The 24,102-nt window shown below is 38.4% G+C and overlaps 1 protein-coding gene and 1 non-coding gene across 2 annotated transcripts in view; one reads left to right on the top strand and one right to left on the bottom strand.

Moving 5' to 3' along the window:
* LOC132433968 (cilia- and flagella-associated protein 54) overlaps positions 1 to 24,102 on the bottom strand; it is a 216,771-nt gene that overhangs the window by 171,773 nt on the left and 20,896 nt on the right. The window contains exons 5-14 of the mRNA XM_060025420.1: positions 19,801 to 19,944; positions 18,126 to 18,239; positions 17,901 to 18,002; positions 12,445 to 12,643; positions 10,231 to 10,412; positions 9,991 to 10,147; positions 8,977 to 9,062; positions 6,201 to 6,335; positions 4,993 to 5,143; positions 837 to 913 (exon numbers count right to left, since the gene is read on the bottom strand). Coding sequence (XP_059881403.1) covers positions 837 to 913; positions 4,993 to 5,143; positions 6,201 to 6,335; positions 8,977 to 9,062; positions 9,991 to 10,147; positions 10,231 to 10,412; positions 12,445 to 12,643; positions 17,901 to 18,002; positions 18,126 to 18,239; positions 19,801 to 19,944 — 1,347 coding nt within the window. The remainder of the gene's footprint in view (positions 1 to 836; positions 914 to 4,992; positions 5,144 to 6,200; positions 6,336 to 8,976; positions 9,063 to 9,990; positions 10,148 to 10,230; positions 10,413 to 12,444; positions 12,644 to 17,900; positions 18,003 to 18,125; positions 18,240 to 19,800; positions 19,945 to 24,102) is intronic.
* On the top strand, positions 1,314 to 1,420 carry LOC132434658 (U6 spliceosomal RNA). The gene has a single exon (XR_009521374.1). It is a non-coding gene; the product is annotated as a U6 spliceosomal RNA (small nuclear RNA).

Genomic DNA, 24,102 nt, shown 5'->3' with positions numbered 1-24,102 from the left:
ACTGTAGTCCATGAACATTAGCATCCTAAGTAGGTAAAATGAGTTTTATTTTCAATAATGGAACATATGGTATTCTATATCTCCTTCTTGGAAAACCACAGTACTCATGAGTAAATTAATGCCCCTGAGAAGTCATACAGTAAGGAAACTATTGTGTTTAATTCAAGTCAGCCAGGGTTACTTGACCCTGGCATCCTTTTCTGAAGGGTAGTACTAGCATCACATAGGACAGAGTTTGCAAAATGCTATTCTAGTTCTTGCCTGTAAATAAATGTTTATTACATATATGAGACAATTCCCTAGGCTCCCATTCAGCTATACAGGTCAACATAATCCATGATGTACAAAAAGAATTCAAATATAGTAAGAAAACTATCATCAAAAAGAAGAATGGCCATTTGTCTCCCTCATCTTCTATCTTCTCTTAAGCTAACATTCAGTGAGAACTTGCCACATGCCAGGGACTGTTCTAGGTGCATTTTTAGCAGGTAGTAACTAATTTGATCTGTCAGAGGTAAATGCTAAGTAGGACATCTCTGCTCTGTAAGTCTATGAATCACAACACATTCAAAATATCAATAGTAATGTAACTATAAATCCTCCTAAGATGCTTTATCTAGCTTATTTTTGGAGCTGATTAGATTTTTTTCTAAAGTAAAAACAAAACGTAGAAAAATGTCCATATAGTTCTCAATGTATACAGAAACCATAATTTCTCAGATATTAAATATTCAAAATTACTTCTATAATTAACCATTATACATTTACAAATTTAATATTATTTGAAAATTAAAATTCATGTTTTTAACTATATTTTCTAAAATATTTTGCAATACCTTTAATATTGGAAGAGTTTCCACACTCCCTTTTGGAGCCCCAAGGGATTCACTAGTCCCTTTCCTTAAAGGTGTATCTGAAAAATAGAGAGAAAGAAAGAAAGAGAGGAAAGAAGGAAGGAAGGAAGGAAGGGGAGGAGGGAGGGAGGGTGAGAGGGAGGAAGGGAGGGAGGGAGAGAGGAAGGGAGGGAAGAGAAAAAGGAAAAGGAGAGAATAAAAAGAGGAAAAATAGGAAGAGGAGGAGGAGAGAGTAGGGGAGAGAGAGGAACAAAGAGAAGGAAGGACCAGAGAAAATAAAAGGATGAAAGAGAAAAATGGAAATATAACAGTGAATCATAACCATAAAGAACATTACGCTAGTTAACTTTTCACCCATGATTTTAGAAATGATTCAACACTTAGAAGTTGAACAACAAATTATTTCTTCCACATAATTACATTTTGTCTTTATATAAGTCAATTTAAAAGCATCTTGTAGTGCTCGCTTTGGCAGCACATATACTAAAATTGGAATGATACAGAGAAGATTAGCATGGCCCCTGTGCAAGGATGACATGCAAATTCGTGAAGCGTTCCACATTTTTAACACAGTATTATGAAGCAATTATACTCCAGTAAAGATCTATTTAAATAAATACATTAAATAAACTGAACACTATATTCAACTGTACACTTGAGTTTGAAATACAATCAAGATAATAAACCTATCCATCACTCCTAAAAATAAATAAATAAATAAACAAATAAAAGCAGCTTGGAATACAACAAACCAACTCAAAAAGCTTGATTATCAGCAAGGTTATATTATGGTAAAGAGATCGGTCTTTCTATATATTCTATAGAAAGTCCACTGAAAAGCACTCAGCAAATAACAGTAAATTTAGACAAATGTCAGAGAAGTCTGGCTTGAATTAGAATATAAATAATAAAAATATATGGCAATGCTAGTTTCCTAGTCTAAAAATTATTCAGTAATTCCAATTAGACAATGAATTATTTAATAAACAGATGAATAAATAAACATCTTGAAGCAGATTATCATAATTAACATACAAAAAATGACTTGAATTTTGTGTTTTATGGGCCAATATGATAATGAGAATAACATTGTTGTAAAAGTTATAAAAATTTATATGTCTAAATGGGGACAACTGCTCATGACATAAATGTAGATGTTTTCAAATTCACAAATGGACTGTGCTCTAATATTGATTAGTTCTTTAGAAATAAAACATTTTAACAAAGGATCAGTATAATGAATTGTATTTAGCCCATTTATAATTGAAGAATATAAAACAATAGTCTCCCAGAAGTAACTAGTAAACAAAATAATAAAATTGAATAAGAAATAGACTTTTTTTAAAAAAGTAATCATTGGACCTTTTGCTTCCAGTAACAGATAATCTGGAAACATTCTGCTGGCTAGGAAACTGGAAAAATACACTTTTTTTTTTCATCTGCAAGCTAAGATGCTAATTTCAATACAGAGTCAGGATCTTGGGAAGGAAGTAACCTCCGGATCTTGGGAAGAGAGTCCAGGAGAACACAGCAACAGAGACTGGTATCCAGGGTCCACCAAGGGTGAAAAGCCAAAAGGGGCCACATCCTACGAGTCAGAGTAACTGAAAATAGGTCGAAGAAAGAGCATCTCAGCTTTAAATTATCTTAATCTCTCAAATTGGAATAATGGGACCCTGGAGTAGTAGTGCCTTCATGCATCTGGTAAAAGCAAGCATAAATCTTCCCCGGAAGAACAGATCATCTAAGGCTTTAAATTACTTTTACAAAATATTTAGCAAATATAGAATCTACCACATAATCAAAAATAACCAGAGTAACCAAACAGTCGATGAAGTAAGTTCTTCATTTAAGGTATCAATAGAATAAATGCAGATGGAATGACAGAAGTTAGAAGCCCCTCATGGCTTACTTACCCCTCCTCCAGTAGCCTTCAACCAATGACAGATAAAGGTACAAATACCACAACCTCCCAGTTCTCTGAGGCATGTTCTATACAGTCTCCTAGAGGTCCCTCGTGGGAATAAGCCCTGTACCCACAACAGCAGCCTTCTCATGAACTTCCTGTACCTTGTATTCGCTTCCTTTCCTTCTCTGTCTCATTTCACCCCACCACCCTGCTTCCCTGGATCACATTCCAAATAACTACTACACTCAACTCCTTGTCTCAGAATCTGCTTCTGGGGAAACCAACCTGGGAAAAGAGTCAAGCTGACAACACCTGAACTCACCGGTAAATCTTTACATCATAACAAGTGGGACAACCAGGCATTGCATGGCTCCTGATGCAATGCAATAGGGAGTATGCATGAAGTATGCTCGCCCAAAAAATATAAGATGCTGGCAAGAATACTTTTTGAAAATGTATCACCTGAATACAAGCAACCTGGTAGATCTAATTACCAGGTAGAGAAACAAGTTAATCAACACCACAAGAATAGAAACAGCCAAATCCAGTATGTGGGAAATCCTACAGGGGGATAATTCAATTTCTTCGGGAGTAAGGAGAGGGGGAACTGCTACAGGTTACAGAGAGAGACTTAAGAGACACATAAGAAAATAAAATGTGTGGGAACGTTTGGATCCTGATTGGAACAAACCAACTTAAGACATTTTTAATACAATCAGGGACACAGGAATTTTTTACTTATTTTGTAAGGTGTAATAACAGTAACATGGTGGTTTTATAAAAAGAAAACAAAACCTTATCTGTTAGATAGATAGACCAACACACAACACATACACACACAACACATACACGTGTATATGCTGAGGTATTTGCTGGTGAAATGACATAATGTCTGCTTTAAAACACTCCGGGAAAAAAGAAAGTGTTGTCAGGAGAGATGAAATAAGATTAACAAAATATTCATAATTATTGGTACTGGATGATGCATACTCAGTGACTTATTTCACCTCTCTATATTTGAAATTCTACATAATAAAAGTTTTTAAAAAGGGAAAAGCATTTTAAGACAGGATGTGTCAAAAACATGACTTCAAGCCACTGAAAGTGTTAGATAGCCAGAGACCTCTAACCAGTGGTCCTCAAGTTTTGACGTGTATCAAAATCTCCTGGTAAGCTAATGAAGACCAGGAAGGTCCAGGCTAGTCGAAGTATGATAAGAATTTTTAAGAAGTTCCCAAGTGATACTGATACCGATCAAAGTTTGAGAACTATGGCTGTCAAATTCCATCTGCAAAGCTGCACTCAACAACCGAGAATAGGCAGAGCCAGATTAGCAAATCTCTGAGAAAACAATTATTACAGTAATTATTACCAAATCCCTCACACGCCATACACACTCTGTAAATGGGGTGAAATAGGAAAGTAGACACCCACATGTCTCCCCCACCTCATTTTCTATATGGGAGTTACCTAATGAAACAGATAATTCAGGGGTTCAACCACAGGCAGAAGAAAGAGGAGGGCAGACCAATCCTCTGAGAGAAGTCACCTCCTGGAAGGAGAACAGAATAATGGCAGGAAGGGGTTGGGACAGGGAGAGGAGGAGAATGAGTGGGAAATGGAGCAAACAGAGGAAGAAGATAAGAAGAAAGGGAAAAGAAGAGAGGCAACAGAATAAATGAAGAAAGAAGGAGAATTTTCAAAGGAGGGAATCAGAAGAGAGACTTAAAAAGGAGACAAAAGGTAGAAGGCCATGGATTCATTCAACAAACATTCATCTGAGCGCCTCCTGTGTCAGGCAATGTGCTGGTACCAAGGATAAAACGGTGACCTGAACACGCTCTCTTCCTTCATGAAGCATCACTCTAGTGGGAAATGGAAGGGGAGGGAGTAGGATAAAAGGGAGGAGAGACAAGAAAAGAGGAAGAATGGGGGAGGGAGAGAGACAGGGGTAGGTGGGCATGAGGAACGGAGAAGGGAAACATCTGAGTGAAGACAAGACACAAAGAGTTTCATCTGCCACTGAACCACAGAGCATATGATCTTTTTTTAACATCAACTTGGTCAAACCTATATCATTTCTATCTTTGATTATACATCATCACTGAAGCACAATACTGAAATGCCTAGTTTCCATAAACAGATGTTAACCAGTAGTACGATTTATACTTATATGTTCATATGTATATATATATTAATGACCTCATATTTTTTCATTCAATATTTTACCTAGAAATTTTTTAAATTTTCTTCTGGGGTTTCCTAAAGACTCCAATATTTCACTTAATCGTAATGCGACCTCTGCCACCACCACCACATCAATGTCTTCCATTTTATAGCAGTGAATTATTTCATTTATCTGCCACAGAAGATAAACCCACTAAAAAGAGAAAATACACAGTATAATCAATTGAAAGTAACTACATTGTAGAAAGAGTCACATTTTGTAAAACTTAGTACTTCCTTGAAATCACCATCTTCTAATCATATGGAATACTATACAGGTACTCCTTATTAGTTGATCTTAATTATAAGTAATATAAAGATCAATAATCCTAATAAGATGATATTTAATGATCTATCTGTTGATATAAATTCACAAAGAAGATTTACTTAAGCTTATAGTCTGCATATCTATAGCCATAATGGAAAATTTATCATATGGTTTATATATAGATATATAGATATATATATATCAGTGAAGATTATCTGTATCTTCAAAATTCTCATTCTCCCTTCAAAAAGCAGTGGTTAAGATCACTATCAAAGGCATCCAAAATAGTGAGGGGGAAGCGGATGTTTCAAGTTCCATGCTGGGTGCCTTGGAAGCTGTCTTTCATGTCTATAACCCCAAAGCTTAGCACATAAAATTAGCCATCACAGTTTGGGAGCTAAAATGAGAAAACAACATTTATGCACCCACATCATTAGTTTATTAAACTATATGATAAAATCATGCCCATGCAACCTTATGTAGCGAATCCTAGGAGGCCTCAGAATCATAGAAGACTGTGTTACTGTTAAAATATTCTCTCCTAAGTTTCCAGGTTATAATATTCACCTGTTCTACTTTCTCCTTTCCAAAGGAGAGAGCTCAAAAATATACTATTGATATTATTACCAAAAAAACTGAAATGCCTTACTTGTATTTTCTATTATTAACCTTCTTAATGAATATATCCAAGTTCATATAACCTTAAACATACTGTATTTACTCCTCCCTGAAAAACCTGAAACACCTCCCTGCTTCCCAAAATTAAACTGAGGCAGAAGTGCAGGGAATACACTTAAAGGAAAGGCTCACTCACCACTACATTTAAAGAATAGTATTGATAATTATGAGGGTGGGTAAATAGGGAAAATTTAGGTTTGAAATGTGCATCACAAATTAAATTAGCAATAACAAAAAGCATATGAAGAGAAACAAAAAGGAATACTTTATTAGTACTGATTTTCTGGGTGAATTTTGCATAGTCATTTCCAGACACATTGACCCGCTGAATTCCTACTTTGCACTTCTGCCATAGGAACATTATCATGTCCACAACGATTTCTTTATCAGGCTGAGCATTCTGAAAACAAAAGTGGTAAAGTAAATTGATAAGAACAGTAAGATATAGAGATATAGGTAAACAACATTTAATGTGTGCCAGGCAACATTCTCAGAGCTTTATACTTATTGCAGTGAACTGAATGTTTGTGTCAACTCAAATTTCTTATGTTGAATTCCTAACTCCCAAAGCAATGGTATTAGGAGGTGTCTTTAGGAGGCACCTGGTATGAGGGTGGGGCCCTCATGAATGAGAATAGTGCCCTTATAAAAGGGACCCCAGAAAGAGAGTGAGAGACTCCTTTCTGCCAAGTGAAGACACAGCAAGAAGACAGCCATCTATGAACCAGGAGGCAGATGACGCCTTGATTTCTCAGCCTCCAGAACTGTGAGAAATAAATGTTTGTTGTGTAAGCCAACCAGTCTAGGGTATCTTTGTTATAGAAGCTCAAATAGACTAAGACATATACCAGCTCATTTAATCCTCATAACAACCTATGAAGTGAGTACTATTACTATCATCCCCACTTTACAGATGAGCAAACTGAAGCACAACAAGATGAAGTGGTTTTTCATAAGATAAAATGAAAGAAAGTAGCAGAGCCAGGATTCAAACCCAAGAAGTCTAGCTCTAGAGACCTCACTCTTAACTGCTCTAGGCTACTTGACCTCTCTAAAAAGAACAGTTCCAAATACTTTTAGGCAAGTTATGTAAACCTACCAGTTTCATCCAGATTTGAAGTGTGTATATACTTCTTTCTTTTTAAAATTTCGGTATTAAAATAATAAAGAAGGGACTTCCCTGGTGGCGCAGTGGTTAAGAATCCGCCTGCCAAGGCAGGGGACACGATTCAATACCTGGTCCAAGAAGATCCCACATACCGTGGCGCAACTAAGCCCGTGCACCACAACTACTGAGCCTGAGCTCTAGAGCCCATGAGCCACAGCTACTGAGCCCGCGTGCCACAACTACAGAAGCCTGCACGCCTAGAGTCTGTGCTCCACAACGAGAAGCAACAGCAATAAGAAGCCCGCGCACCGCAATGAAGAGTAGTCCCCACTCGCCGCAACTAGAGAAAGCCCGTGTGCGGCAACAAAGACCCAACGCAGCCAAAAATAAATAAATAATAATAAAGAATGGAGAGGTGGAGAAACTAATAAGGGGAAAGGGAATGGGGAGCTGGGAAAGGTTATGGACAAAAAGAAAAGAGAGACATGAAGGAACTAAACTGAACATCACACTGGATATCAACAGATGACCCAAATCAAGTATATCTCCTCTCAGTTCAGTTACTTTGGCTCTTTCCAAAAGGAAAATAAAGTTATTCACTGTATATGAACTAGAAAGATAATGAGTTTATGATTAAAATATATCAAACCTCGAGCTCCTTTGGGGCAGCTCTAAGACTTATTTCACATATGCAGGACCATAGTACAGTGCTTGGAAACATAACAGAGCTCAAAAAATGTTTACTGAATTGAACTGAACTAAGATACACATGGTTTTTTAAAAAGCAGAAAGATGAAAATTTCATGCACTTTTCAGCCTTGATTGGAATTTTTTGGTTTGGTTTGCCCACGATAATAAGTATATTTGCTATCAAATACCTTTCTTTCAAAAATTAAACACCTGTCACAGGTTATAACAAACTAATAAATGAAGGAATAGAAAATATTATAAGAGTGGAACTTCTCGAGTCCCTTACTGTGTTTCACTTACCTGAACAATAGTTAATATAGTGCTCTATAATTGTGGTTTTCAAACATTTTTTTATAGCAGTAAAACCAAATTTTCAAAGGAAATTCCCTCAGAATCTCAAAAACTAATAGGAACAGCTTAGGGTGTTACGGCCTAAAGCTGGCTCCTGAGGAGCCTCAGAGAAGCTCGGGGCGGTGCGGGGGGGGGGGGGGGCGGTCCCTGGAATTCAGTTTAAAATCAGTACTATACTAGTTTTGCTTAAATATCCATACCCACAAATCATCATTTCTAAATACTGGCCATTGTGTGCTAAGTGACTCCAAATAATAACCAGGCTTTGTACTCAGGGACTGGAAAGCAGTGTTTTAAGAATATTAACTCTCACTAAAACCACTGCCTCATTTCCTTCATCATTAGAAATATAGCTAACCTCCTCAGTGCTTTGTGTCCACCTAGAGGGGTGGGATAGGGAGGGTGGGAGAGAGAAGCAAGAGGGAGGAGATATGGGTATGTAGGTATACATATAGCTGATTCACTTTGTTATACAGCAGAAACTAACACACCATTGTAAAGCAATTATACTCCAATAAAGATGTTTAAAAAAATGCAAGAAAGAAGAAAAACTATACATATATACAAGAAAAAAATAAGAAAATCATATGTTAGAGAAAATAGATGTTAGAACGAGTCTTAAGTTTAAGAATAAATCTGGCAAAAAAAAAAAAAGAAATATAGCTAGCTTTGGAATTTCCCAAGAAGGAAGAGACTGACACCCAAAATGATGACAATAATAAAAACAAATTTAAAATTACAAGTCAGGGTATAAATTGATCTCTTCTTCTAATGATTAAACAATACAGAATTTCAGCAAGGTGAAATTCCTGTGATTTTTAAATCTGGCTTTAAATTAAGTAAAAGAGCCTCCTTTGACACTATTACAAATTATCCAAAATAGCTTTTTCACCTGTGGAGAGCCACAGACACAGGAATACAAGGTTGCCGCCAAATGGGAAATGTCTTCTGAATATCCACAAGTCTTCACAGAAGTATCTCAATTTATAAAATACAGGAAAATGAAACAAAAAATTTCGTCACAAAATTTCAAATAGAAAAGGCATAGAAACACAGAAATTCTACAAAAGTGACATAAATGATATCTGGGCAAATAGTATATCAATAAGACACTTTAAATGCTTCTGTATGAAAACTAATCTAAGTAGGCTCTAATTCAGTTAAAATGGACTATTAATATTTTCATTAATCTGCAATCTGTATGCCAACTATGTCCATAATGGAATTGAGAAGGTTTGTAATACTAAAACATATAGAGTAGTTGAAATAAAAATAACAAAGGTATCTATTCAGAAACCATTAGAAAAAAAAAAAAGCATCGTTACTTGGTACAAATTATTTACCACAATTTAGCAGCCATTCAATGCTAAGAATATGATAAAACATAAAAGTATAGGATTAAATAATTCTCTAAAAAACAGAGGCTGCAGATTTTCAATTATATACACAATGACTTTTAAGACGTAAAAAGTTTTAGAATGGAAAACTCTGCATGCTGGAAACAGAGAGGAGACCACCAAACCTTCCCTTACCAAAGTGAACTGATAGATTTGATTTGCTGCCCTGCTGGCCTCTCACTGATAAGGTAGCAGCTAAGTAGAGCCTCATTCTTCTGCTCAAAACCAGCATAAAATCCAGCATCTTTACAAGGCCTAGGAACCTGCCAGACCAGGCACCCAGCTATTTCCCTGAGCTCACCTCCTACCGCATTCTCAAATGCCAGCACCACCACTAGCGCACTCCAACCATACATGCCTCCTTGCCATTCTTTCAACAATCAAGCACACTCTCACTCAGGGCCTTTACACTTCCTGCTCCCTCTGCCTTGAACATTCTTTCTCTCACCTCACCTGTAGAGAGCATATAAAGTCATCTTAGTTTTTCAAAAATGCAAATAAATACTCACCATGAAGAGCAATTTTTTTACCGTTAACTTGACTTCCTTTGTAGTTTTCGAGGGGAAAGATCAAACCTTTGTTTCTCTTTACGTTGATTAAAGGTTCTATTGCAAGAAGAAGAATTAAATCTTTCTCTGCTTTCTTTGACTCTGGATCATCCTGCCTCTAAGAAAAGTATATCCCACAATTAATTACTTCAGTGTCATGTTAATAAAATAAAAACAAAGTAACTATTTTGCATATATTACCTGGAGAAAATCAATAAGCTGCCCAGCTGCAGATTCAAATAAACTCCACTCCTCATAAGTAAAAGCTAGTTTTATAAATTTTACAGCAGCATCCACAGAAATAACATTTTTCCTTCTTATAATAAGTTCCAAAAGAGAAGACTTTGGAAAATCAAGCATGCCATCTGCACTGGTATTTGACACTAGAAAAAGAAAGAGAGGGGTTTGGATGTCATTTGTGCAAAGAAATATTTACTAAGTATTAAATGTCAGACACTGCCAGGCTAGGTAAACAACGGAAAAGACGCAAACACAACCCCTACCTTCACAGAGCTCGCACGCAGGTGGGGGCAACAAGGAATCTTAGGGGGCAAATATCTTGGCGCTGTGTGGACAAGAAAGAAAGGCATCGGACAGAGGTTTGGAGTAGGAGGTCGGTCAGGGAAGGCCACCCCAGAGGGAGGAACATGGAATCTCAAAAAGAGAGGATTAGCAAGAGTTGACTAGTGAAACAGACAGCTAGAGATTACAGACTGGGAGCTCGGAAAAGAGATCTCAAATAGGGGTATAGCTTTAGAGTCATCATTACATATCCACAGTAAATGGGCAACAGACGGCTGCCTAGGACAGAGCAGCAAGGAACCCCAACAAGTAAGAGAAGGGCCGCGGGAGCAAAGGCTGCAAGGGAGAGCGTTTAAAGAGAAAGGAGTAGTCAACAGCAACAAATACTACAGAGAGCAAAGGGAAGAAAAACACTGACTTTCAAATTGAACAATAAGGAGGTTACCCCTGACACTCTCTGTCCATGACAGAAGACCGCCAAGTACAAGCAGGAAGGAAAGAATTTGGGACAGTGAAAACAGACAACTCCTTCAATAAATTTGACTCTAACAAGAGGAAGAAATACAGGGGAGGAAGCTAGATAGGGATGAAGGGCAGTCTGCAGAGATTAGGCCCAAAGACCTAAAGAGGAGGAGAAGGAACATTCCTTCCACTTTAATGACAGACAGTGGATGAAGGTAAATTTTCAGGTGTGGGTGAAGGAAGTCAAGAGAATTCTCCTCTGAGATCTCGTACCTTCCTTGTGAGGAAAAGATGAGCCCAAACTGCGGCACAGAGGCTCCTTGCCCTCAGATGGGTGCACACACACACACGCACATCCTAAGCTCACTTAGATAATCATGATGATGTTACAAACAATTTTATGAAAATTTTAAGATATAGATAAAATCAAAGTACTATTTACCAAACAGAAGATTTTTTTAAAATGAAAAGAAATTCTAAATCATTTTATATCTATGGAAGAAATGTAATCCATAGTTAAAAACATTTCCACAAAGAGAATTCCAGGTCCAAATGCCTTCACCAGCAAATTCAAACATTTGAGAAGAAATAACACAAATCTGACACAAACTCCTCCAGATAATAGAAAAAGAGGGCAGAACTCTCAACTCTTATTATGAGGCCAACATGACCTTGAGAGCAAAACCCAAAAAGGATATTATAAGAAAGGAAATCTCTCTCATGAACAGAGAAGCAGAAATATTAAACACTAGCAAGAAAATCAAGCAATATATCAGAAGGATAATCCTCACTGCCAGATTAAGTTTATTCCAACAATATGGAGTAATTAAAAATTAGATAAGCAATCAATGTAATGTACCACATTAATAGAAATAAAAGACAAATCCATTCGATTAACTCAATAAATCTCAATAAACCCATAAAAAAGGTTTTGATAAAATTCAACAAATATTCAGGATTAAAAACATACAAAACTCTCATTAAACCAAGAATAAAAGAAATTTCATTAATCTCAAACAGGGTGTCTAAAAATATCCTTCAGCAAATATCAAAATTAATGATAAAATACTGAAAGCTTTCCATCTGAGATCATAAATGAGACAAGGATATCTGCTATCACCACTTCCATCCCATGTTTTACTGGAGAGCCTATCCAGTGCAAAGTAAGTCAAGAAATGCAAGAAAGAAGAAATTAAAAGGTTAAGAATTGGAAAGAAACATAATTGTCATTATTCACAGATCATATGATTGTATACATAAAAAATCCAAAAGAAAATCTACTAATACATTATCTGAATTATCCATTGAGTCTAGCAAGGTTGCTGAATTCAAGATCAATAAAAATCGGTATCAGTTTCTTAGGTATGGACTACCGTGCTAAAATTGTTATTCATGTTCTACCATAAAATATTATTTTAACAACATATTTACTTATTAAAAGTTCTTTTCCTGCTATAAACAGTTCTGAGACAACATCACGAACTTCTACTTCATCTGTAACAACAGGTCCAGTTTGTAGTGTTCGCCGATTTGAGTCAGAGAGAGCCTCCAAGACAGCCAGAAACCGGGATGCAGTGCTATCAAACATCTCATCCAACAACTGTTCTGTGACAGTACGTGGCCACGGCAACTGGAATTAAAAAAAAAAACACAGCTCACTTTTTTAAAGTTCCGCGATGTTTGATAGCATAAGGCGAAGACAAGTAAGGTGAGCTTCATTAACGCTAGAAGAGAGAGTGGTTGGTCTGTGGATGAGAGATGGCTGCTTTTACGGTTTTCATTTTTTGAGGTGTCACTCCAGACTTTATTAAAGTTTATTTATGTCATGCTGCCATTACATCAAAAACGTTGCCATCTCTTTATATGTTTGTGTTTCCAGAGCAGCCTAAAAAGGCTGTTTATTAATAAATGGCAGCATCAGTCTCTATATGGTTTGTAGTACCTCCATGACAGCCTTTAGGAACTGATACTCAAACTTTGGTTGCCTCAAAATCTCTCAGGAGCTCTTTTTAGATTCACAGACCAAATCTCCAGAGATTCAGTGAGTCTGGGTGGGACATTTTTAGTAAACACTGGAGGTACTTCTAGTGCAGAAGGTCCCCAAACCCAAATTTGAAACACTATTTTATAGTATAAATAACAGGTCTTATGGTAGCTAACTCTAAAAAAGAGTTGACCAGCTGTATACAAGTAAGCCAGAGCCAGTTAGAGCCGCGTGCAAATCCCTAGCCACTGTGCTTTGTGTCGGCCCAGAATGATTTCACCCCAAGCAGATGGCCTGCCTCCACACTTTAGTCTTCTCTCTGACAAATGACCTGTTCTCTGTACTTAGATTACCAGGAAACAAGAAAGGTAGCTCTAGCTGGCTTTTCTAGAATCCATGTCCAGTTAGAGGATATCCATATTTCCCACAATTTCCTTGCTTCATTCCTCTTCCTGGGGCAAAGTAGGAAAGACGGAAAAGCAAAAGCAGGGATAAAGCTGCTTTGGACTATTTTTCCCCAAACAAAAACTTCCCTGCTTATTAGCTTCCATGTGCTTTCAACCCTTAGGTTAACTGACATGTTAAAAACCTCAGTAAAGCTTAAGCTTCATGCCCTGCCCTCTCTTGCTTTACAAACAGACATCAGGGTTTCTTCTAAGATGTTTGCTATGGGTTAAAACAGAGCTTTAAAAAATTATATTTAAACAGCATAATAAACTTTCTAATAATTAGAAGTATTCAAAATGAAATGGTAAAACGTAAATAAATTACAGTGAAATTGTTTTTTAAAATATCCTAGAAAAACTAGCAAAAAGTGAACTAGAGCTATAGATTTATCATAGCTATAGATGAATAACAAGCAAAAGATTTTAAAATATAAATATTTAAAAGACCTACAAAAAAATATTTAAAGGAAACACAATTAAAAAAACACTGGATTGGGGCTTCCCTGGTGGCGCAGTGGTTGAGAGTCCGTCTGCCGATGCAGGGGACATGTGTTCGTGCCCCGGTCCGAGAGGATCCCACATGCCGCGGAGCAGCTGGGCCCATGAGCCACGGCCGCTGAGCCTGCACGTCCGGAGCCTGTGCTCCGCAACAGGAAAGGCCACAACAGTGACAGGCCCGCGTACCGCAAAAAAAAAAAAAAAACAACACTGGATTGTCAAGCATGACAAGCAAAATATTAATCTCTATAAAAACAATAAGCCTGGTGGTGGGATGAATTGGGAGATTGGGATTGACATATATACACTAATATGTATAAAACAGATACCTAATAAGAACCTGCTGTATAAAAAAATAAAATTAAAAAAAACTGTAGGCATAATGAAAAAAGAAATGAGCCTATTCAAATACATTTTAAAAATTAAAATCTCTAGTAGATAAATGGTCAAAGCTGTAAAAGATAATTCACCTGAAAAGAAAATATAAAGAGTAAACACAAATATAAGGGAAAGTTGGATCAAAATAATAGTTAAAACAAGCCACTTTATGAAAACTGAATTATTTTTTAAATTAAGAAATAATAATATCAAAATGATAATAGCTTGTGGTGGAATTGGTACATGTGGACTGTCACCTTGGAGTACTTGTTTCGGAAATCGATTTGGCAATATATATCAAGAGAAATAAAAATGTTTGTCTAACATTATTCAAATTCTATACCTTGAATTTTACCCACAGGAAATAAAAGAAAGAAAAAATAATATACCTGAAGATGTTGATTACAGCAATATTTATAACAGCAAAGAATGGGAAAACAACTAAATTACTAGTAATAAAAAATATTAGACAAATCCTGGTACATGTACTGCATAGGGTATACTAAACCATCTTTTAAATTGTCAAGATGGATGAGAAGCTGAATGATATAACCCATGCAGTCAGTTCCAACCCTAAACACCATGGCTTCCATGACATCGGTGCCATAAGATGTATTATGTTAATTCCCCAACATAATACATCCACTCCATTCAAGCTCAGTTTCTCACTGTCTCACTGTCCACCAAAAGTCGTTGCTTACTTTTGCTTCCAAGCTATGTTTATGCCCTTGTCCTTTACTTAGAATGTTTTCCCCCCTTCTCCCTGTCTAATCAAATCCCGCTTGTTATTCCAAAGCCATTCAGAAAAGAACTTCAGGGCTTCCCTGGTGGCGCAGTGGTTAGGAACCTGCCTGCCAACGCAGGGGACACGGGTTTGAGCCCTGGTCCGGGAAGATCCCACATGCTGCAGAGCAGCTAAGCCCGTGCGCCACAACTACTGAGCCTGCACTCTGGAGCCCACGAACCACAACTACTGAGCCCGTGCGCCACGGCTACTGAGGCCCGCGCGCCTGGAGCCCGAGCTCCGCAACAAGAGAAGCCACTGCAGTGAGAAGTCCGCGCACTGCAATGAAGAGTAGTCCCTGCTCGCCACAGCTAGAGAAAGCCTGCGTGCAGCAATGAAGACCCAACACAGCCAAAAAATAAATAAATAAAAGAAAGAAAGAAACAAAGAAAGAAAGAAAGAACTTCGACTTCATCTTTTCCATGTGCCACCACTCTTGAACCACAGTAGGCCTTCGATACATGGCTACTGAATGAATGAATGAAAAATAAATAGTAATAGCTCATACAACTGAGGACCTACCATGTGCCAGGAACATTCTAAGGGCTTTACATGTAACTCATTTAATCACCACCGTTATTTCCTTCTTAATTCTTATCACAAGCTATAAGTTACTTATTTATTATGTAATTTTTCCACTAGAAGGTAACCTCTACGTATCTTGCTCACAGAGCAGGTACTTTAAAAATATGTATTGAGGGCTTCCCTGGTGGCGCAGTGGTTGAGAGTCCGCCTGCCGACGCAGGGGACGCAGGTTCGTGCCCCGGTCTGGGAGGATCCCACATGCCACGGAGCGGCTAGGCCCGTGAGCCATGGCCGCTGAGCTTGCGCGTCCGGAGCCTGTGCTCCGCAACGGGAGAGGCCACAACAGTGAGAAACCCACGTACCGCAAAAAAAAAAAAAAAAAAAAATGTATTGAATGAATCACTAAATGGTCAATCACTAGAAGTCTGAATTAGCAGTCTTATAAAACAATCCTTTGAAAGTCAAAATGATTCACTGTGAGTTAACAACTGTTCTATGAACTCAGAAATTTTCTGTAAAATAGATTTAACGCACACTGAAATACTTTCGTTTGTAGAAACAGTAAAACGATTTCATAAATTTAAAGCAGAACATTCTGCAAAATATGCCTCCTGCTCTCTAACGAACACTATAGCATTACTACTTAACAATACCAGATGCAGGCTATTCAACAGCTCATCCAAGGAATTGTCTATAATTTGGCAAGCTACCACCCCCACCAATTACATACCACTGGTCAGTAAGGGATATGATTTGAAAGGAGGTACGAACTACATGCCTGGGATCAGTACTCAATTTATCTCAGAGACACTAAGTAGCAATAGAAAGCTACCATGTCCAAATATTTGTATTTAAATATGATTTATTTAAAAGAAAAAAGAAATAAAAAGGGCTTCCCTGGTGGCACAGTGGTTGAGAGTCCGCCTGCCGATGCAGGGGACACGGGTTCGTGCCCCGGTCCGGGAAGATCCCACATGCCGTGGAGCGGCTGGGCCCGTGAGCCATGGCCGCTGAGCCTGCGCGTCCGGAGCCTGTGCTCCGCAACGGGAAAGGCCACAACAGTGAGAGGCCCGCGTACCGCAAAAAAAAAAAAAAAAAAAAAAAAGAATTCCTCTCAAATATTATAAGAAGAAATGAGGAAAGAGAATGGCAGTCACTGGAGTAGTTAGAATACACTGAGCTAGAGACCTGGGTTCTGGTTCCGGTGCCGCCAGCAGCTGGCTTAAATACTCTGGGCTTTATTTTCCCCGTCTGTAATAGAAAAGGACTGAACCAAATGATTTCTAAAATTCCTTCCAGGTTCTGAGATTCTACTACTCTTCTGTCAGAAAATGCTCATCTTCTTCCCCCTCACTTTCATTTTCAGTCCCAAAGAAGCTCACAAGAGAGTTTACAACTGTCTAGAATGATCAGGGAACACTTCAAAGAAATACAGAGCTGGGACTTAAGGAACACTGAGATTCAGAATGGCCAGGGAGAAGACAGTGGGAGAAGGAGAAAGGGAGAAGGGAGAAAGGGCAGAGGATCCCACAGGCATATCTATGTCCCACTCCTCTCCCTGGGAGCCCTTAGTGCTGTTGGCCAAACACACCTGTGGCCAAGAGGGGCCATGTGAGGAGTTCTGAATATGTTAGAAAGGAGGCTGCTGTCACTTCCATGCTGAGCATCACTGCCTGTGTGAGGTCCTCCAGAGCTCTCTTAGGTGCCCTCTGGCAGAACGACCCGGCAATTTTCCAAATGAGGACTGCTCCTCAACCTGGCCCTGAGCATCGGTCATGAGCAGAGCTCCTGATAACTATAATAATGTTTGACTCCAGTGGGAAATAAATTGCTTTAAGCCACTGAGACATGGGGGTTGTTTGCTGCTCCAGTATAACCTACACCCTAAACGCTCCCAAAGGTGAAACCAGAAGCTGATAAGAAAAGGTGCCTCCACCTCTTCTCCATCCTCAATGCCTTTGAAGCTGACACCAAGTGGTCAAAAGGCCTCTGCAGCAGCACTCAGAAGCCTGTGCATTTGAACCTTTCCCAGGCTCTTCAGCTTCTTGGCCTTTCATGTTACAAAACTGGGATTGTGCGAAGGTACAAAAGCTTTGAGAAAGGGATGAAGCAAGGCCGTGTCCAAATTGGGAAGGCATTCTTCTATTTGCCACTGGTGCAGGGATTAGGGGCCAGGATTTAATACTTAGTGTCTAGGCTTAAAAGACAGAGAGGTATAACACAAACGCACTGCAAAAAGAGTCTAAAACAGAGAAGACATTCTGAGACTTACAGTTTGTGCTTCCCTTAGGTTAGCTCTTATATTTGGTCTAAAGAAGCTTTTGTTTCTTCTTCTAGATTCAAATACTCCCCTTTTGAAGATCATGACTGCCATCTGCCTCAAAAAGAAGAATTACATATGAAGTAACAGTGGGATGTACTTCTCAACTACTAATATTAAGTACTTAATCATTTGTAGAGTACAGTAGATTTCTGTTATTTCATGAAATTTTTATACCTTTATCGTGGCCTCTCTATAATATCCTCTGGATTCTTCCTGTGATTGTGAGGAACTCATTAATTCCAGTTGCCTTAACTCATCAATTTTAGCCAAAGCACGCCGAGCAAATGCCTACATGCAATTAAAATAAATTTAATTCATAGTAAGTTAGAGTATAGTGATTAAAAATGTATCAAGACAGTATGTTTTATTCTCCCAGACATTTGATTTAATTGGTGAATTAAACTCTATGCTGATGCTGATTCTTTAGAACACGGTAGCTATCCGGTCAATCATTTCCGAGAAGCACCACTAATTTCTGTAAATCTAAAGTTAATAAAATGTTGGATATACTAACTTTATGAATTAATTCAAAAAGTAAGGAAAGTCAAATTCTGGGCTAAACAGCAGCTTCATATAGACGATCACTTCTCTGGCATTGTACACACGTACGCACACAAGCGCACGCGCACATACACACACACACACACCCCTCCTCAGTGCTCTTCTCAAATTCTAACCTTTCTACCAAAACAAGCTGTATTATCTATTCAATTGTTCACACTGTCCACTAAATTGTGAGGTCCTTAAAGGGTCTTATTCATTTTTGGATTTCCAGTACCCAACATATAGGAAGTATTTATTAATATATGAGGAAAGGAAGCAGGCTAGCTTATTTAATCAGTTCACCATTATTATAATTCTTTAGCAATAACAGCAAAACAAGTTCAATTCATGCAATTTATTTTACTAGTTCTTTGAAGTACTTTATTTATAATTTATGAGTTTTCATGAAGATGCTTCTAGAACACAATAGTAACATAAAGGGTTACATTTTCCAATAAGAAAAAATTCCAATAGGAATCAAATGGTCAAAACTCTGCAAACATTTCGATCCCTGATAAATTTAATAGCTATAGAAACATGCCACCACTAGTACACTAAAACTACGCATGTATGGTGAGCAGTTTCTAGAATGTATCCTAGGCTAGAAAAAGTATCCCACAAGGGCTGTATTAAGCTGTTCTCCTGCTGAAATCCAACCCACCCTGTACTCACCAAGCTATGCACACTGGTGCAGGGACAGGTTCGCCCAAAGGAAAGGGTGCCTGTTTCTAATTCTCACCAAGACCCCATCCACTGACAAGCCAAGTACCACATACCACAATGAGAGTACCTGTTTTCATCTGCACAGAGGTGTGGCACAGACCAATAGAAGCCCCAACCAGTTAAGTTATAGTTCAAATATTCAATCAAAAATATACATAGGAAAAGAGGAAAAATAAGAAATAGAGTACACTAAATAAATGGTGGTAGGAAGCAGAGAAAAGCAAGACAAATGGATGGCAGGTGGCATGGAACACAGTAACTAAACAGGGAAAGAAAGTAGCTTGCATACAAGAATACAATAAGGAAGGGAAGATATCAGAGATCTGATTCAGAAAAGGAGTAAAGACGGTAGAACTGAATAGAGAATAAAGGGGGAAACAGGAAGTGATGCGAGAGACCAACAGAATGGAGAAGTCAAGCAAATTTCTGCAAATAAAGCCTGGGACTTTTGTCTTTGCTTCACTGCAATTCTTTGGGTTTTGTTTGTTTGCTTGTTTGTTTTCTTGCCGCTCATCTAAAGAAAAAAATGCTGAATATGTTGTATTTTTAAATACTGGCATCCTCAGAGTTAAAAGCAGCGTACCTCTCCGTGAATACCAGCCTGGCAGTCATAGTAGCATTGACAGACAGCGGTGTAAAGAGTAGCTCTCCACGTCAAGTACCTGATGGACAGAAGTGGGACCGAGGATTCCATACATACACTGGCCCACAGGAGATATTCCAAGGCCTGAGACAGAAAAAGGGCACAATAGAATGTCTTTTCATTTTAAGCTAATAATGCCGATTTTCATTTAATGTTATCAAATTATGAGTGGTGAGCCCAAGCTGCTGACTACTTAAACTAAAAATACCACAAATAATGAGTCAATTAAAAAAACAAGCATTTAAAAGTAAAAGAATTATCTCAAGAACTCAAAATCTCAAGTTAACCATTTTAGAATGTCTTCCTTCTTAGCTCCTAAAATCCTATGAACTCAGCTTATTTTTATTAACATTTATCAAGTGTCAACAGTAGTCCAGGAGCTAATTCCAACAATGCAATTGTTATTAGCTGGTCTCAAACCAATGTATTATTCTGAAAATAAACTGGCATAACAGGGTAGGGAAAAACAGGAAAGGCTTACAATCTGGGGCCTGTGATACTTAGCAGAAACGGTCCAGGATTAGAAGCAAAAAGACCTGGGCTTCAGTTCCAATTTTAACACCTAGTATCTGTGTCATTTTACTTCTCCAGACCTCGATTTTCTCATCTATAAAATGGATATCTTAGCACATCACTGCAGTACTATTATGGGAAGGAGATAATGTACATGACACACTAGGATGATTTTGACTCAATTGTAAGCCGTCCATAAATAATGCCTATTACCAGTGTAATTATTCCGAAGGTACAAACTGAAACAAAATTTGGGGGAAGGGTCACCATTGTTATTGGCCCATCCGTTGGAATATATGTAAGAGCCTCTTGTGCTATTCTATCTACAGTTAAAGAACTTTTCCCCACCATCCCAGTGATAATCCTTTTTGGACATATTTTTCCCATAAAGCCCTGGAAAACACTATTTGAAACTGGGAAACACTATTTGATGATAATGTATTCTGCAGTTAACTTCGTCAATATTTTCCTTTCTTTGAAAATATTCTAGGGACTTCCCTGGTGGCGCAGTGGTTAAGAATCTGCCTCCCAATGCAGGGGACACAGGTTTGATCCCTGGTCTGGGAAGATCCCACATGCTGCGGAGCCACTAAGCCCATGTGCCATAACTACTGAGCCTGCGCTCTAGAGCCCACGAGCCACAACTACTGAGCCCACATGCTGCAACTACTGAAGCCTATGCACCTATGCTCTGCAACAAGAGAGAAACCACCACAAATGAGAAGCCCGCGCACCGCAACAAAGAGTAGCTCCCGCTTGCCACAACTAGAGAAAGCCTGCGTGCAGCAACAAAGACCCAACGCAGCCAAAAAAAAAATATTCTAAAACCTCAAAGGGTAGCCAGGACATGGAAGCAACTTAAATGTCCATCAACAGAGGAATGGATAAAGATGTGGTATATATATACAACAGAATATTAGTCAGCCATAAAAAAGAACAAAATAATGCCATTTGCTGGAACATGGATGGACCTAGAGATTGTCATACTGAGTGAAGTAAGTCAGACACAGAAAGACAAATATCATATGATACAGCTTATCTGTGGAACCTTTAAAAAAAGGGGTACAAATGAACTTATTTACAAAACAGAAGTCGAGTCATGAATGTAGAAAAATTATGGTCAACAGTGGATAAGGGGGGAGGGATAAAATGGGAGATTGGGATTGACACATACACACTACTATTTATAAAATATATAACTAATAAGAACTTGCTGTATAGCCTACTCAATACTCTGTAATGGCCTATATGGGAAAAGAATCTAAAAAAAAAGAGTGGATATATGTATATGTGTAACTTATTCACTTTGCTGTATACCTGAAACTAACACAACATAGTAAATCAACTATACTCCAATAAAAATTTTAAAAAAATAAAATTTCTAACGGTAAATGGACTGTATTGCCCTTCACTTGATTGAATATTAGAAGAAATTTAGGCTCTGCTCCACATATTGCTATTAGAACTATTACTGGGATGGAAATAAGAATCTATGAGCAAAGTATCTCAGAATATCAAATTCTAAATTCTATCCATGGGAAAATATCAGCCTTAACAAAGCAGTCTCCCAGGACTATTGGGATACTTCCTCACTTGTCTCCTTATCTTCTTAAATACCCCGCTTCCTTAAGCATCTTCCTTAATCCACCAGAGTTATCCTTCTAAAATGCAAATTGAGTTGTGTCACTCTTGTGATTTAAACATTCAATGGTTCCCTATTGTCTATATAACAAAGTTCAAACCCTTTATAGGGCATTTTTTTTCACATCTTTATTGGAGTATAACTGCTGTACAATGCTGTGTGAGTTTCTGCTGTATAACAAAGTGAATCAGCTATACATACACATATATCCCCATAGCCCCTCCCTCTTGCGTCTCCCTGCCACCCTCCCTATCCCACCCCTCTAGGTGGTCACAAAGCACCCAGCTGATCTCCCTGTGCTGTGCAGCTGCTTCCTTTACAGGGCATTTATAGGGCACAACCTAGTCCCTGCCTTCCCCCACCCCACCCCCATTACTCTTGACCTTGCATAGTATGCTTAAAGCTGGTCCAAAATACTTTCCATTCCACAAAACATCTTAATGGTCCAAATATGCATCTCTGCTCACTCTGTTCTCTCCTTCCCATAAGACTGAGCTGAAACTCTACCTCCACTATTAGCAGTGGTACTTGGACAGTTAAACTCCACGAGCCTCAGGTTCTTCATCTGCAAAACAGGTATACCAGTAACTGTTTTATAGGATTGTTTTCATTAATACATGCTAAGTGCTTAGAACACAGTAAACACATACTAAGTGTTAGCCTTGCTAATGACAATGAAGACAAAGAAGAAGGAAGGGGGAGCATGGGAAAGACAGAGGAAGAGGAGGAGGAGAAGGGGGAGGGAGAGCAGGGGAAAGAGAACTAGCTGCTGAAGAGGACTCTGCTAACATCCGTAAAGAGAAATGCTCTTTGCTTCAATTCTGCCTCTCCTGTAATTGCACTGTATGTATATACATGTGTATCTATACACTGTATATAATTTACATAGATTCTTACATACACATATATATGTCACATCCAATTGCATTAATATGCTCCTGTGTGTGATTCCAAAACCTTACTCTGATCTCTTTGAAAATAACAACAGTGCCTTTTTTGTTATTATATCCCCAGCACCTAGAGCAGTGCCAGGTACCTAGCAGATATTCCCAAGTGCTATTCAATGAATTCACTGAACAACCCTAAAGTCAGCAGAAACAACCAAGGGAGAGTTAACAAGTCGTCTAGATTCTCAAGAAAATAATGATAATAAATTTGGACAACAGAAAAAAGCTCCTCTTCCAATCACAAATTCAGCCTTCAATAACTGAGGAAATAATTAAGGAAAAATAAGTCTGTAGTAGTCAAACCCAATGTGAAAAGGCAAATCATCAAAAAGGTCCAGGAGCTTCACAGGTATAAAGCAAACCCATCAGATTGACAAAGCATTTAACAGTAAAGACAGATGAAACACTGGTAACATTCAGACCCTATTACCATCTTTGGAGCCCTCAAAGACAATGTGTATAACATGTGTGCAAGCAGCTCAGCGGACATCTAAAAGAAAAAAGAAGCCTGAAAAGCCAGAACTCTCCACCGTCTGGTCAATTTTGAGTCCAGAGGAAAGGGGGCTGTTGGAAGCAGAGCGGGGTTTGACACAGACTTGTAATATTCTTTGCTATCCGCTGGGAATGTAAGCTCATCCCACTAGAATGCAAGTTCACCTTAGGAAAGGGCCCTGTCTGTCTTGTTCACACTGTATCCCCAGCCCCCAGAATTTTATCTGGCATGTAGTAAACATGCAACAAATCTCTGCTGACTGACTGACTGAACTTCATTGAAAAGTTTCAGCTCATGATTCTAAACATGGACCTACTTCAGGTAATCACAGGATCAAAGGGTTGAAAATCTATCTAATTTCATCCCCTCCCCAACATCACTAGCACCACCACCTGATGTCCCACACCTTCCCTGCCCATGACTTCCCACCTCCAGTAACAAGGAATATGCCACGTGGCATAAGAAGACAATTCTAAACATGAACTTCTTTAATCTGAAATGCAATCAACCTTGATACACCTCTGGTGCATTCATCCTAGTTATGTCTTCTGGAACAGCACAAGACCACTCAAAACTCAACTTGCAAATCACCACCTTCCAAGAATCTGAAAGCACCTATGCAGCCTGCTCTCTCCCCCAGCTCTCTC

This window comes from Delphinus delphis, chromosome 11 (assembly GCF_949987515.2).
Source record: "Delphinus delphis chromosome 11, mDelDel1.2, whole genome shotgun sequence".
NCBI lineage: Eukaryota > Metazoa > Chordata > Mammalia > Artiodactyla > Delphinidae > Delphinus > Delphinus delphis.
This window is presented reverse-complemented; position numbering and strand designations above follow the sequence as displayed.